Source organism: Manis pentadactyla, chromosome 2 (genome assembly GCF_030020395.1).
Source record: "Manis pentadactyla isolate mManPen7 chromosome 2, mManPen7.hap1, whole genome shotgun sequence".
Taxonomy (NCBI): Eukaryota; Metazoa; Chordata; class Mammalia; order Pholidota; family Manidae; genus Manis; species Manis pentadactyla.
Window position 1 is genome coordinate 150125846 of NC_080020.1, and position 16736 is coordinate 150142581.

General features: G+C 47.3%; 1 protein-coding gene across 3 annotated transcripts in view; it reads right to left on the reverse strand.

Moving 5' to 3' along the window:
- Window positions 1–8953: 8953 nt before the first annotated feature.
- IL1R2 (interleukin 1 receptor type 2) overlaps window positions 8954–16736 on the reverse strand; it is a 33540-nt gene continuing 25757 nt past the window's right edge. For 2 of the 3 annotated variants that reach the window (XM_036907386.2, XM_036907387.2), the window contains exons 6-9: window positions 15573–15635; window positions 13542–13677; window positions 11884–12026; window positions 8954–9994 (exon numbers count right to left, since the gene is read on the reverse strand). In XM_036907386.2, coding sequence (XP_036763281.2) covers window positions 9813–9994; window positions 11884–12026; window positions 13542–13677; window positions 15573–15635 — 524 coding nt within the window. In that variant the 3' untranslated portion in view covers window positions 8954–9812. Of the gene's footprint in view, window positions 9995–11883; window positions 12027–13537; window positions 13678–15572; window positions 15636–16736 lie in introns of those variants that run through there. The other variant, XM_057496892.1, reaches the window with a different exon arrangement.

Sequence of the window (16736 nt, forward strand, 5' to 3'; positions counted from 1 at the left end):
TGTCCCTGGGAGCCCTCTAGGGGCTGACTCTCCCTGTGGCATGTTCAAACTCCCAGGAGAGAATCCGATTGGTTCAGCTGGTCTCTACTATATCACACTGCCATTACTGGCATTTCCAGGCCCACTTAGTTAGCAGTTTTCTTCCTCCCAGCCTTTGCACACACCTACCACATGCTTTTTGTTCTATGACACTTTGCAGGATGCTTTGGGAAGGTAAAGTCAAAGCCTGAACCTGATCTCAAATTACTCAGTCTAACAGGGATGAAAAGAGGAAAATGGGATTAACAGCCTAGAAAGTTGAAAGCATAAATGCTACAAGAAAAGTCCACATAGAATTCAGGATGGGAAGAGAGTATTCCAGTCTTTGGAAAAGACTTTGTAGTGGAGGCAGCATTTGAACAGAGCCCTAAAGTGGTGTTAGGGTTTGGAGAGGAAGAAAAGGCCTGAGCAAAGCTATTTGCAGGAAAGCCAACAGCAAATGGGCAAGCTCTTCCTTGCTTCATTCTTCTGTGTATGAGCCACTCATTCATTCACTTATTCATTCAACAAGCACTCAGTGATCACCTACTATATACCAAGCTCGTCTCTGTATGTCTTTTGAATGGCTGCTGGACTATTGCACTTTAGCACAAATGTTCTTGGCAGACATCGGGTGAGGCCACATTGCACAGGAAACAAGGGCTTGGACCATAGCCTTAGAAAGCCTGTCCTGCTCTCTGGGTCTGACCGCCACTGAGACAGCCCAGTGGTACTGACTTTCTGACCATAGCCCAGCCACTCCACCTGTTTTGTCTTTCCAGGGAAGAAATTCATGATCATGAAGAATTAGACTGAAACCACAGAAGTTACAGAAGAGTTGCTAGAAATAAACAATTACTTATTTTTAGGAGGTAATACTTGGTCCCCATTCCCAAGTGGACATCCTGGACCCTTGTCCCCTTGCTAGTTGGCCCCAAGGGAGCAGGTGTGAGGGACACACTGTGAGTTTCAGAGAGGAGCCGTGCATGCATTGCTCAGTCAAGGTGCTCCTGTTCTTCCTTTTAGGGGCTGGACTGTGGACAGGAAGCAAGTTTACACTAGGTCCCTCCACGTCCTGAATTCTTCAGGACAGGGTCCCACCTGGAGGAGGCCTGCAGGGCCACACATTTCCTGCAAGTGGGTACTGGAGTCTGTCCAGCTCAGGAGTTCAGAATCAGTTAGCTCTTTTGCGACCCACCTCTGACACGCTCTCCAGTGCTAGCTCTGTCTGTAATTGGGTAATGTTTGGGTTCCCCTTCTGCCTACCTGCTTCTGCCTTCCTTTCTGTCCTGCCTCTGAAATGGTGCAGAACTCAGCTGGGGAAAATAGGAGTGTAAGAAGTGGAATTTGTTGGTGAAATATACACAGAATGATGGAAACTCTGATGTGGCCCAGGGGATGACTCTGAGCTATGGTGCCCCATCAGCACTTTCCTTGGTGGCTTATGGCATCCCACATGTGGCTGTGTGACTGCACAGGGTGTTTTACTGGGGGCGGGGGCCACTTGAAGTCTGTGTTATGCTTTACCTAGTGGAATCTTCCCTGGGAGGTCACTACAGCTCCCAGGGATTGGTTTGCTTGCTTGCTTGTTTGTTAGCATATGGTTTATGCTGAGGCTGTTTGAGCCTCATCCTACTGAAGGCTGGAGCAAGGAGGCAGGTCACATAGTGACCAAAACACAGATGGGGACCTTTGGAGGCAGATGGCCACAGCCTGACCTTGAACTACATTAGCTGCAGGTGAGCATGGTAAGATTTCAGGCAAAGCTGAAAGAAGCCAGGCAAAGACTTACCAGCCCGAGTGGTACCACCCTTGCTCTGCATGGCTGCCGCATGTCCATGCTGCCCACGGGCCCCGAGAGAGCCAGATCACCTGCCCCAGCTCCTGTCTCTGACTGGGCCAAGAAGACTCCGTGGAATGGAGGGAGGTATTGTTAATGCACGTGGCTTGTCCATAATCTAAGAATCTTAAAATGGTCAAAGAATTGCTGGGTGAGTTTCAGCGAGACATGGTTCTGGCTAAATAGAATTGCAAGCATGTTTGTTGAGGAACATGGCTGAAAACTGTATGCAATTAGGTCCTTAATAAAGGAACACAATGCACGGAGGCCATTAGGAAGAAGGAGTTGAGTCTAGCCTAGAGCAGATGTAGGGCTGAAGGCACATAGTTTGAGAGAGACTTGGCAAGCAGGGTGCATCTGGCGAGCCCACACTTACTGACTTCATGGCTCTCACAGGGAAAACCCAGAGGAGACAAACATCTAAAGTGTGCTAGGATGAATGGGTGAATGACTGAAGAGTGCCGAGTCTGGAAAGTAAAGGAAAATTAATTGCTGTGGGCCCGCGGGCACTAGAAAGTGAAAGCAGTTAAACCAGGGGTGCCAGCCTGGCAGCTCCTGAGAGTCACCTGCAGGGCTTTGGGAACTCCCGGTGCCCAGACTTACCACAGGGTCCATGGCAGCTTTGCCTCAGTCTCCCCACTTGATCCCAGTATGCAGCTGAGGCTCGGAACCTCCCGCTTACCTGGTGCTCACGCCTTTGGGGCAAAGCCTTCCACTTCAGAAAGGAATGCTGCTCAGGGTTTTGATCATTTGAAAGCTGAGGAAACCCAGGAACTGAGGACTGCATGGGGAGGGGGTCACCCCCATGGGACCTCAGGCCCAGGCAGGGTCGGGATCTGCTGAGGGTGACTTTACAGCCGGAGTGGAGATGGAAGAGGGCCCTTCTCCTGAGAGCACTGCAGAGGCCTAGAGAGTTCTGCAGCAGGAGGCCATGGTCACAGGTGCCCTGGACCCAGACAGCATGTGCCTGCTGAGCACACACCCGGGGTGCAGTGCGCTGTTCACCAGGCAGGGCCCAGGACACAGGACTCACGGGAGAAGACCCAGTAAGATGTCCCAAACAGGCTGGTTGGGGCCAGTGGGATGGAAGTGAGGGCCACCCCTGCAGGTGTACACTTTCTCAAGAAAGCACCAGGGACCCAGTGCAGACATGAGACGCATGGGTGGCCTTTCCCAGATGCGGTCAACGTGTGCTGTCAGTGGTGCCTGTTGGAATAGTGGGGCCTGTAGAGTTTATGTTCCCTGTTCGTGCATTCTAGACAAACTGAACTGGGGCTCAAACTTTGCACATATATCAGAATCACCTAGAGGGCTTATCAAACCCGGGACACCAGGCCTCCGGGAGTCCCTCAGAAGCAGCTTTGTCTTTCCAGTGAGTTTCTGGGGCTGCTGACACCACTAGTCTTGGGTCTGCACTCAGAGAATCATCTGCCCACCTTCCCCAAGTACCCCTGAGGCATGGCTGTGGTCACTGCCGGCTCTCTGTGCCGGGTTCTTGGAGCAATATTTACCCAGGAGATCTGCTCCAGAGGTCACGGCACAGCTTATTTTAAAATTAGGTGTGAGTGGTGTCAGAGCAGTGGCAATCTTATACTAACACATGGGACTTTTTAAAGGGGCCACTCGAATTCCAAGGCCCAAAGAGCCATATCCTTCCCGGCAGTGGAAGAGAACCCAGGCCGCACCTCACACAGAAGCCCTCCTCCTGGGGCTGAGCTGAAGGCACTAGGTGAGTAAATGCAGACTTTCATTTCAAATTTTGGAGGCTTAGTTTCTTTATACCTGAACTTACAAGGGCTACATCATTTAATCTTTGAACTTTGATGTCTCCTTGATAATGGGGAAGGGTTTAAAATCAATGTCCTTACATCCTTTTTGGATATTGCCAAGACCACAAATACAAGGCTGCACTTCTGTGAAGCACTCAACTTCCACTGCTGACACTGCCAGGTTTATGGCGATTGTTTACTGGCTTGACTGTGCTAAATGAAGGATATCTGATAACCTCATGGCAAAAAGATATGACTGGGAGCGTATCTGTTTGTTGGTTCTTTCCTTTCAGCCATTTTATTTCCTTGCAGAACTTCTAACAAGCTATGTCAGACTGGGCTGGGCATAATTGTATTAGCCACCTGTTTCTGATACTTTGATATCCAGGCCTTGCTGAAGGGACTGTGCCTGCCCGCACCACCCCTGCCCACCCAACCCAGGGCTGGCCAATGCCCAGAGTACTTGTTCCCAAGGCAAACCAACCTGCCCAGCATCCCCACCCCCATTACCTCCCTTCTTGGACTTTCACACTCCAGGCCACTAGACCTTACTGAAGCCAGGCACCAGGCAGCTAGGGACAGTCCCTGTGTACCCCAGAGCCCACTTAATTTATTCAAACTAGCCAATCATAAGCCTGGTTACTCTGCCCCACTGGTTCCTTCCACAGAAACCACAATAGAGACCACACTTCCCCTCACTCCTTCTGCTCCCCACCCATCCTGTGGCTTTGTGAGGCCTGGGATGCCCCCATATCTTGGCATCTGTGAGTAACTATCTTGCCTGAGGGTTTGTCTTGCCAATGGGTTTCAGCCCCAGGCAAGTTTACTATGTATTCAGTGTGACCAAAGAAAATGACAGCAAAACGTTCTTGGGGTGAAAGGTGGCAGGTCAGTCACTAGAATCCCATTCACTCAGAGCGAGTCTGCGTGCAGCAAGCCAGTCTCTGCCTCTGGGCCCCTCTGTCCACACAGCCGTCCTCTAGGCCTCTCTGCACAGTCGTCCTGCACAGCCATCCTCTGGGCCTCTGTCCTCAGCGCTGCCACCACTCCAGCCTCTGCTCTGCTCTTCTGCAGCCTTGCAGTCCTGCCACCGTGTCGTGCCCAGAGCACTGGGCTGAGCTCTTTATATAGAGTCAACAGCCATGTATTGCCCACAGGTGTGCAGCGAGCTAGTCAACCACAGCCAGGTAAGAACCCTGGCCACAGGAACTCTCATTTTATCCACAGGGTTTCAGCCCCAGGCAAGTTTACTATGAATTCAGTGAGACTGAGAAATGACAACAGAATGTTCTTGAGTAAAAGGGTTGTTTTCCCAGCAATAGGTCGAGCACTAGAATCATGTCTGCATCCAACACTCTACATGTCTGTAATCCACCTCCATTTCTGCCTCTGCCCAGAGCACTGGGAAGAGCTCTTTATATAGTGACTTAGTCAATAATAGCTCATTGCCTATGGATGTGGGAGCAGTAGCTTAGCAGCAGGCCAATTACATCATCAAGTAGTTTAGGGACAGGGGAGGATCCTGGCCATAGAAACTTCCATTTTCTCCAGAGTAACAAACCATCTCTTCAGTGACAATCATCTCCTGATGTATTAGCCTCATCATACCTGAATAATAATGAAACTTACATTTTAAAACAGTAACTTGGGGCAGGAAATACAACAAAGTGAACTATCAGGTTTTTGCAGCTGATTTAAGTCACTCACTGTTCTTAATCATTTCTGAGCCTTCTAGGGGCTAAATCTATATTGCCCACCATCAAGCTCAGAAAGATCCAGAAATGTACCCACACTTACTGGACTAACAGCCCCTCAGAGAGGTTGAATGGGACAGTGCTGATGGAATGCCATCTCCTTTGCTTTGGGACCCAGCAACATCCTGGTCCCAAAGGCCAAGAGAACAAACCCTGGGGAGTCCTATAGGGGAGAAGGGTACTTGGGACCCATTGCTAGGGCTTCCTTTTCCTCGGAGGCACCCCCAATAGAGTCCCTTGTGTCCCCCCATAGATTCCAGATGTATCTGGTGAGTTTGGAGAGGAGCTGGAATGTTCAGCTGAGTTCTCTTCAGGAGCCTGGCTGCTCCCACAAAAGCAAGTTTGCTCCACTTCTTCCCATATTCTTGCAAAGACCTCACCCCAGATTGGGGCCAGCTGTTCTCCAGCTGTGTTGAGCTCTAGGATTCGGTATTAAGTCCTTTGTTGCTGCACATGTAAGTCACACTTGTGATGTCATAGTTAAACTAAATGAGCCTGGGATCCCTCATCTCTAAAATGCAGGTTATAATATCTGCCTTGTAGATTTTTTTAAAGCATTAAATTGAGTAAAGCATGGCATCTTGCATTGTAGACAGTTAAATGTGGGTTTCCTCTTCTTTGTTCTTGCTTTTTGTCCCCTACGTCTAATGCTCTTTCTGCCCTAGTCCTTGGAGCTGGCCTGGTAGCCCTTGGCCCCACATAGCTGGGCTCCTCAGCCTCCCTCAGGGGCCTGGCAACTGTAGGCTGGGCTGTTTCTGAAGACCCAGTAGGTAGGTTCTTTGCAGAAGCTTTGCTGAGCTTTACTTTGTGCAAAGAAGAACAAGGAAGTGGTTTCTGCCGGCACCCAGGGAGGAGGCAAGCCCACTCCCAGGCCAAGCACCCTGGGAGAGGAACTGCAGGCCCACCCCCACCACTGTAGGCTGGCTGACCCCGGGAGCCATGGAACAGGGAGCTTCTGAGAGCACACAGGGAGGCTCCTGGCACCACGGCGGACAGAGCTCTGCAGACCGGGGTGCAGGGACTCCCTGTCCCAGGACACCGCCCTCTGTGGGATGGTAGGACTCGCCTGGAGGCCAATGGCAGTAAGGAGGAGCCCTGAAGAGGGGGCATGGGTGGCAGACAGGTATAACAAGAACAGGAAAACAACCACAAACACACGAGGCCCATGAATGTGTCCAAGTGAGCTACTGGCACCACTCTCCTTTCAAAAATGTCACAATTCCTGAGTCACACTTACATCATCCTTGATATCATCATAAATCCAGTGTCCAGAATTCCCTGCTGTCTCCTCCTTTTTCTATTAGCACACCCCACACTTCTGGGTCCTGGAGCGGGAAATGTGTGGCTCCTGTAGCCACAGTGGGGTCTAGAAAGTCGTTAGCGGTTCTTTTCTGGCTGCAGTCAGCTTCTTTTCTGGGTTATTGCTGAAGCTGCCAAAATCTGCAGGTGGGGAACTCCGAAGAGCCCCGGAGGAGGGGTCCCAGGCTGGAGGAGGCTGGGAAGCCTCGGCACCCAGGCCTGACACCAGGCCTGATGCCCGGGCCAACCAGAGCAGAAGGCCCCCAAGCAGCGGGGAGTGAAGCCCTCGCCCTCCTTCCCTCACAGATCTGGTTTCCACCTCCTTCACGCTGAAGGTCACGATGCCACCAGGCCCTCTGCCTGCCCGTCCTCACCTCCTGCTCCTCCTCCTATGCTTTAGAGAACAGGCAAGGGAGGGGAGAGAACATAGTAATAGAGGAATACAAAAGCTCGGGTTACACTCTGCCCGTGATTTGCTTGGTCTAAACCAGTGGGCAGCAAGCTTCTGTTAAGGAGCAGATAGAGCCCATTTCAGACTTTGCTGTCCCCATTCGACTCTGTCCTCAAAGAGCAAAAAGCAGCCACACCTAACGGAGGGGCATCTCTTTGTCCTAAAAAAAACTTAATTTGCAGAAACAGAGCACAGGCCGGATTTGGCCAGAAGGTTGTAATGTGTCAACCTTGGTCTAATCAATGCAACTATTTTTATTCCTGTATATTCCCCTATGTTTCTAATTATTGAATACTAGCACTCCAAGGCAGTTCTTGTCATCGTCCCCATTTTTCTTAAGAGCAGACTGACTTAATGTAAAATTAAAGGACTTGCCCCAGATCACAGAGATGCCACAGGGTAAAGCTTGAATTGAACCCAAGAAACCTGTCTTCAAAACCTTCATTCCTTCTTTTTCTAGCCGCAAACATATTCTAATATTGTAACCATGTAAATTGCATAAAACAATGCACAATTTTTCTTTAATATGTCACATATTTCAGTCGCACGTTCTTGATAATTATAATTTATAATTGATGCATAATTTTTCATCATTGGGGTAGTGAATTTCACTGAACTATTTTGTGTATCTGATCATTTCCTTTCGCTGAATTATTTCTAAGATAAATCCCCAAGAGCAGCCTATGGGCATCTCTATGACCCTTGCAGTGGGAGGCCAGGGAGAGGAGGGTTGAGTTGATGTGCCTGAGGTGTCAATACTCCCACAGTGGCCAATTTTAAGCTACCAACATGCCATCACTGTTTTGTTTGACTTTCCACAAAAATTCAACCTAATTTCCATCAAATTTTAGATTCTACATATAAGTGAAATCATATGGTATTTCTTTCTTAAACTGGTGTTTGCCATAGGGAGATGGGCAAAATTGGTGGGGGGGATGAAGAGGTACAAACTCTCAGTTTTAAAATAAGTAAGTCACAGGGATGAAAAGTCAGCAGAGGGAATACAGTCAGTCATATTGTAATAGCTTTGTATGGTGACAGGTGGTATCATGGTGACCATTTTGTAACGTATGTAATTGCCTATGTTGAACTCCTGAAACTAATATGACATTGTACATCCACTATCCTTCAATTTAAAAAACAAACAAACAAACATGATGTTACTGAACAGCATCGGGAAGAGAGCCACGCTCAGCTCTTACAAGTAGGTGCAAGCTGGACCCGGCACCCACTGGCTGCACACATTGCCTTTTTACGTCTAGTACCAAATTATAAACGCACTTACAGGGTTTGAGCGACTGTTTCGAAATGACCTTAAGATCCACTTTTAGAACTTGATAGTTTGTGAGTGCTTTGGTATCTCAGTGTTGCTTCTGATTGATTTTTACTGAAACAGATCATTTTTCCACAGCTCCTTTATATGTGTTTCTTCTGAAAATTCTCTGCAAATGCTATCTCATCTATCAGGGTCATGATGCCTTTCTGTAAACTCTGAATAACTCTATTTGTTATTATTAATTCTTGGAACTCACCTGACATGATTTCTTTACATTTTGCTTTATTATCTTGCTATATGGAAATTATAATGTACTGAAGCCTGTCAATCTGTCCTCTGGCAATTCGTTTATTGGTAGTGAACACAAGAAACTTCATCCTATTTTCATCTATTGTATAAATATTTATTAAATGCACAGGATATGGTAGGCATAAGTCAAGGTAGCAGAGATACAGCCATGACCAAAATGACATCTCTGCCCTGGTGGAGCTCCCATTCCAGTGGGAAAATAGGCATAAAATAAACAAGCAAATATATAATAGAAGGTCTGGTGGTGATAAGAGCTTTAATGACACGAAACCAAGTGAGGGGACAGAGAGGGATGGAAAGAGGGGCTTATCCAGTGTTGGATGTAAAGGAATAAACTTTACATCTGGGAAGGTCAGATTTGAACAAAGTCTTGTGTAGGTGAATGCTAATTTTCCTGCAATTTGTTTTTTTTTAATTTAACGCACACATTTAACTGGAATTTATTTTTGGTATGTGACAAAGAGGAGAATTTTTTTCTAATATGTATGCAGTTACCTCAATACCTTTCCTTTCTTCTTATTTTTGGAAGCTTAGTTATGAAGTTGAGTCCAGTCATCAGCTCACTAACATGAGTGTTCTCATGTGTGTTTCCTGATGGCTTATTCTAATTACTATTTAATCATCCATTTGAAAAGCATTCACCAATTCTTGCTGATTCTTCTTCTTTGGCATTTCTAAAGGATCCTTTCCAATCTCAAAAAGAAATTCCATCTTCTCAAAAAGGCAAACTATGTCTTAACCATCTTTGTATCTGTAACACCTCCCGTGGTGCAAAGTCAAAATAGACTAGTAATACATTTTTGTAAATGATTAATGGATGAATTTTGAACACCTCATTTAGATGTTTTCAACTCTTATGTGGGCCTAAAGGTGCCTCACTCTTTTAAATAGGTCATAGGGAGTAGAGAGATACCCCATACACCCACGTGCACACTGTGCCTGTCATTCAGTATCAAAATAAACTTTACACAGTTCTTCAGCCCATTACTACAAACCAGCTATAAACATAGCAGGTTTGTTAAACAACTGGGGAAAAGAAAGAGTTCCTCAAAAAGGCAGAGCCACTTCCATAGGAAAAGACACCCTGGTGTCTGAATTATTTTATTTCCTTTACTTTACTCGGGTAGGATGGGAAACCTCGCTGTCCAGTCTTTAATGCCGTCAGACCATATGCTTTTCCGACTCTGCGTTTCCATCGTCTGCGCATCCAAATTCCCCCCAAAACCAAGAAGACCAGCAAAAGGGGGGCCATCGCAATCCCCCAGGAGAATGTTGCAGCTGTAGAAAGAACAGAGTCACACCGTGGGTTGAACATTCTCTCACTACCTAGTGGGACAGTGCACTGAAGGTTACAGAGAAGGAAAGGATTGGTGTCTGTTGGTTCTTCCTAATAAATAGGCATTGATTTTCAGAAAGTATGTTCCTCACATCACGAGCAGTTACCTGGGAATGGTTAATGGCGGCACTAGGGTAACAACAAGGGAGAACCAAAACCCATCAGACAGAAGCAACACAGGGTGGGAGCTGTCCCACCCACTGAATAGTGTGCAATAAGGTGCCATCTGTTCGAGTCTTAACTAGCCAACTGTGGCTTGGCCAGGGTACATTGTGCTCTTTTCCAATGAGTACAGATGTCATGAGGATTGAATAAAATAACAAAGAAAACAAACTTTGAATAAAGGAGCATTAAGGGTCAAGATGACTGTTTGGGAACAGCTATTTTATATTCTACTCCTTGGCATCTCTGGGTTAGGAAAACATAGGAAGAGACTATGAAAAAAAGTTAACATGTAAACACAAGAACGTGTTATTAGACACATTGACAATGAGGCTGGAATTCTGGAATTCTACATTTTTAGGCCACTGTTCATCATAGTCTAGCTAGATGTCCAAGAATCAGCCAGACTCAGGCTACTTCTCCAGAGGATTCTTATACTTTAAAATCCCACAAGACTTAGAATGAGCAAAGCTTTAATAATTCGAGCAGCCATTTGGGTGCTCAACTGGAGTAAGGCCTTCAGCTGTGCCTTCTGCGATCAGCTGTGGCGACCCAGTGAAGGCCGTGCAGCGCGGGGCTGGTGTTACAGAAGTGTTTAAAAGTTCCCAGCATCAGGACCGGACAAACCACAGGTCCCACTGGGTCCCTAATCTGAACCCCAGCAGTGGGTTCCGTGTGCTGTGGAGTCCTCCACTTCCAAGCCTGTACCACCACCAAGTCCCTCATGGAAATGATCAGAAGCACTGTCCTTTGCATATACACCCTAGGACAGTGGTTCTCAAACTTCAAACAAAAGGAGCTTGCTGAACTGCCGCCTTTGGCCTCACACTGCAGCCCGGAGGGGATGCTGATGGTGGCCAGACCACAGCTGGAGAGAAGTTGTGTTGTGTTGCCATTCTCTGCCCTGGGTCTTAACCAAATCCTCAACTTTCTGATTAGAAGTGTGTCCGCTGCTGCCCCACAGCAAATACAGAGAATGCGGAGCAAGCCGTGTTTATTTGGCAGCTGCAGACTGCCCGAGGCATAACAGATTCCAGTCAGGGTTACTTCAGCTGGTCCCTTGTCATTCTCTAGGGCTGTCGACAGACTACATCACCTGCAGCTCCCTTTCCTGTTCAGTGCTTAAACACTGAGAAATCAGTTTGGTCAAAATAATAACATGGATTTTTCTTTTCTTTTTTCTGAAACATCCTTAAATGACACCAGATTGAGTTGGCTGTTATCTTGCACTTCATTTCCTGTTAATTGATGACTTTAATTCTAAGCTGTCCTGAGCCCTGGGTATCCTGTGTCCTAGCTCTTGGAGAATAAAGTTTCTCAACTTCAGGATAAAGACACATTTCTCAAGGTATCATGAGAGGACAGTTGGTCCTGCTGGCCAGGGCAGAACAGCACAGTGATTTTTTAAAGTTTATCACAGAACTCTTTTATCTTTCTTCCAAAAATCAGCTTACTATTTAAGTTAAGTACTATTTTTGAGTTTAATCTCCCAAAGCCAGCCTCCACCCTGCCAAAAAATGTCATAAAAAATGAGAGATTTGCTGTCAGTGGTCAACTAACAGGAAACACAAGGGACTTCCTAAGTAATCATCTTGAAGAACTAGCAGCTTGTCTAGCACCCAAAGAATATTCAACAAATTATCCCCTTTAATGTCTGCAAGATACATACCTTCTTTGACTGTGGTACGTAGCATCTGAAAACTCAGTGTATTATGGACAACACATTTAAAATCCGTGTTCAAATCCTCTCTTATGACTGGATCAAAAATCAATGGCACTTCAACGTAGTTCTCATTATTTTCTGAGTATTCCCTGTGTGAAAAACATCTCCTTAAAGATGACATATCAAATACAAGCTCGATTTTACAGCCTAGACATGCAAACATTCTCAGCTGGAGGGTTCCCTGGCACCTAAATCAATGTCCAGATCCATGAAGTCGGGAGGCCCTGTCATCATCCTGGTTACTTACACGGGAGAACTTCTAAGCCCGTTCCCCACAGTAGGTGTGACAGTGACGATGCTGGTCACTGTACAAGGACACATGCTACGAGAACTTACAGAGCCAGTTTACTTTGGATAATGGAAAAATTCATTTGTTAAGGCCTTTGACGAACAAAGAATCAGTAATGGGAATAGAAATGTGTAGTTTTGGGAAACCCGACTGCACAACAGCAAATCATTTGCATATTGAAGGGAATTTCCATGAATCCAGGCCTCGGAGATGTCTCCTCCTCTCATCTTCACTGCCAACTCTCACCCTGGAAACTCAAGTTCAGAGCGGAGGGCTGCAGTTGGGCAGGGGAATGGCTCTAGTCAGTACAACCACCACTTGGAAGGTGACAGGAATCTGAAGATTCCTTAGTACTATTAGTGTGAATAAATAAAAGTACTGCTAGTGTGGGCCCACTAAGACTTTTTTGATTAATCTACGGAGGAAAACTAGGCTCCTGGAAGTAAATGGTTAGGATGAGTAAGCTGACATGGGGCATGTGAGCAGTGCCCACACTTTTCGCAACAAAGACTTGCGAGCAACAATTCTCCTAACCACACAGAATTTGCGTCTGCTACATTGCATCCAGAAAGACCTTTTCAGATAAGTCTTCCAAAAAAGACAAAAACCTGGCAGGCAAAAGTTCAGGCTAATTCAGAATATTGAAACTATAATTTAAAAAATATTTTATTATTGGTAACATTAAATGGTCTCCCTTTCTCAAACTACAAATGGTTCCCATTTGCAAGGTCTGATTATTCTCCTTGCAGAGTGAGGAAACATTTCCCAGAGAGGAATGCTCATCAGAACAGAATTTTCTTTCTTTTAATGTTAGCCTCCCTCAGAGACTGTGGCAACTCCCAGTCCCCTGAGAAAGAGAGGAGGCTCTCAGACACTGGGGCTAAGTGTCTGACACTTTTTAAAGGTTTGTGAAAATGTTTGACACTTGGGTTATAGAGTGGGGAATGGAAAGGTATTAACTGCAAAGTATTCTTTTTATAACTGCAAAACCAAGAAATAAATATAGAATGAAACAGCCGAAAAATGCAACCTCAATTCCTAGGAGTCAATTGCAGTGCAACTCCTATATAGTCATCCAGAAAGCGGGATTCTCAAAAAACAAATTGGTAATTCTTTGCAAAACTCAATTGTTTTAATTCTAAAACTCTGACAGTTTAGAATCCAAAAATACATATTTTTAATGTGTTATGTGTATAATACTGATAGGTTGGATACGACATCATCTCTAGAAGCAAGAGTGAAGCCTGCAGAAGTCTCACAACAGCTCAGCCCGGAAGAGACTTCTGTGCCGACAGAGAAGGCCCTGCCCACTCACTGGCGCAGCCCCTCGCTCACACGGCCACCATGGTAGGCGCGGTCTATGTTCGTGTTGTTGGCCATCCACCACAGCGTGGTAGTCGACTGTGTGCCAGCTCCCAGAAACACCTTACACGGGATTGTCAGTCTTGACCCTGGGGATTGCAAGACACAGCACATCCAGCGTCAGAACCCAGCTGGGGAACAGGGTCACCCCAGCTCCGTGTGTCCCTCAGCAAGTCTGAGTAGTGGGCCCATCCCCTTCCAGGGCCTCAAACACTCTTCACCACCAGGTCTTTCCTTAGACCAAAACCTGGTTCCCTAAAGCGATTCCATCATGTTTAGCATCTGGATCTACCAAGTGTCCCTAGTCCCTCTGACTGGTCATTGCAGATGAAAACCCAAAGGCACGTGGCTTCCCCAAGGCCACTCAGCTCCTACAGGGCACCCTAAACTCAAGGGCTACCTTCTTCCACAAAAATTCAGGTGAGTGTGTGCATTCTTTCTTTCTCCCTGCTCATTGCTGGTCTCAGCTCTCGTGTTCCCCCTGGGAACTCTCCATTCCCAGATCGTGTTCATTTAGGATTAACCCTCACTTATTAGCCACATATTTATGTGAATGATGCCTTCTGCAGTCATCTATTGCAATGGACTGGGTCCTCCTGCCTCATCACTAGTGATTGTATTTTTTGAGTCCAAGAAGGAGAGGAAGGAAAAGAAATGAGCAGATCCTTCCCATTTGTCTCGTCCTCAAATGGGGGAGACATGTCACTCGTCCACAGGTGACATGCCTCCCTGTGCTGTGTCTTTTAAAGCACCTGCCCCGCTTCAGGCTCAGAATGCCAGCTCTTATCCCTCCTTCACCACCCCTGGTGACCTTCAAGATTCCTCAGCCAAAAGCAACCTATTGTATGTGTCCTCTATGTGCCTCTGCCACGCACACCAGGGCATTCAAGCAATGGCGTGGGAAACCCAGTTGCTCTCAGCCGGGGAACACCAAGGAGCCGGGGAGCTGCACCCCAGTCAACACTAACCCATGTGCCCAGGTGGTCGTGCTGAGAGCCCAGGCAGCTGCCGGGAGCTGCAGGCCCCACATCAGGCAGCAACCCCAGGTCTTCCCCAAAGCCCCCTCCTCTATGGTCACCAATTAAAATTTAAAACATAAGCCCAATTCCAAACAGAAGAAATGATCGATTGATAGATAGATAGAGATGATAAAGATAGAAAAAGAGGTAGAGAGAGAGAACTCTGCAGCCAGGGTTTAATAAATGAACATAAGACCTAGGAAACCATTATACAAAAACAAAGACACAGGCTTCGCAGACACACACGACTGAGTCTGAACCCAAGCCTGACCCGAGTGTGGCTTTTTGACCTTCACTGGCCACCATGACCCTGAGCAGCTTTTCCTTCTGGAAAATGGGAGAAGTAAGATCGTCCTACAGGGCAGAAGTCACGATTGACTGGCATCCCGTTAGACACAGTAATGGCCAATAGGGAAGTGTGTGCTGGCCCAGACAGCCTGTGCCAAAACAGGGTGAAAGATGGAAAACTGTCAATCATTTTCATCACCCCACTCGACCAGTTATTTTGGCAACAGGAAACAATCTCTGAGGGGCCAGCAGTGGCAGGTCAGCCTCACCTCACAAATGGAGTCTGAGGGAAAGGATGTGCGTCAGTCAAATTTTGGTAAAGTGAGCTATTTGAAATATCCTACAGGTGCCAGTCTTGTGAGGGAATCACACTGTTAATCCTCTCATGCAGGTAATAACTGCTGTCAAATTTCAGATTTTTATGTTGAGACTTTTGTAGGAGGGGTTTTCATGAAACAAAGGATACCTGTTTCCTAACAATGCTATTTCTAGCAGTCTCGACAAAGGGAAATGTCTGCTCACATTCGTTATCTCAACCCCTCATGGGAGGGTCCTAGGGTCCCCCCCAAGCATGCTGCACACCAAAGGGGCCGGTGCAGTCAGCAGACACAAGACGGGACCCCAGGGTCTGGGATTGCAGGCACCCCTGTGGGTTATGAAGTCTTTTCGGGCCTTACCCAGTGAAGCTAGTATGGTCTGGTGGGGGGATATAATCACAGGAATTGTCTCCTCTTCTTTTTCTGAGAAAGATAGGAGGAAAAGAGATTCAATCAGGAAAGCCTTCATTGCAAGCTAAGTTCAAGTCCCATTGTTTAGCAAATTAACTAGGTTATCTTTTACAGTATGGCCAGCCATTGTGAGATTCAGCCTTTGTGTGGCAAAGGAAACAGGCTCTCCACAACATTGAGCATCTTTGGCCACTGCCTTTCCCAGAAGAGAGATTACTGGAAGAGGTCACAGTTAAATACACAGCCCGCTGACACATGGTCTTTGCTCTGGGGTAAATGATTAACCATCCCCTCCCTGGTCTCCCCACTGAATTCTTCATAGTAACATTCAGGATGGCCTCAGAAAAGGGTTTACCCTGAAATCTACTTGCCCTAAAATATCTCCCTCCACTCAGTCCCTGTCTCCCGAGTGCCTGCCACAGAATACTGAAGTTATTTTATTTTTTTTTAAGGCAGAGGGTCAGGGAACGACATGTGTGTAATGCTAATCCTACACTGAGTGACAGAGTCACCCAGCATCAGCCATTGTGTCTTGTTCACCGAGGCAGAGGTGGCTGTCCAGGAATGGGATCCCAGCTCTCCAAGAGGCAGGACTCCCAGTAGCCTGAAGAGACTGGGCTCCTGAACTGGCACAAAAAGGGCAGCTGGAGGGTGGGAGTAGGGGGGCTGGGAGTCCCCCAGCTGATCCCCACTCTTTCACTAAAGGGAAGTAAATCCTCAGCTGAGTAATCACTAGTCAGCATCACCGTAGAGTTCAAGGAGCAGGGGGCTTCTGGACCGCGCCACCTGCCCTCCGTCGCACGGCTGCTACCGGGAGGTGGGAGCACCCGAGAGAGAGCCAGAAGCCTCGGGGACTAGATGCCCAGCCGTGCTTCTCAAACGTGAGGATGCATCAGCTTGGCAGGGGGCTCCTCCAACACAGACTGCTGCGCCCCCCTACCTCCCATTTCCCAGACGGGGATCACTGCATGTGCGGTCCGCACCCAGGCGACGCCACCGCCGGCCCAGAACCACCTTTTGGGACCGCTGAGACCCGGTGCGATCACAACACGCGGCGATGTAGGCTTGCCGCCCCCTAGTGTTGCTGTGCAGTATCGCACGAACTGGAGAGTG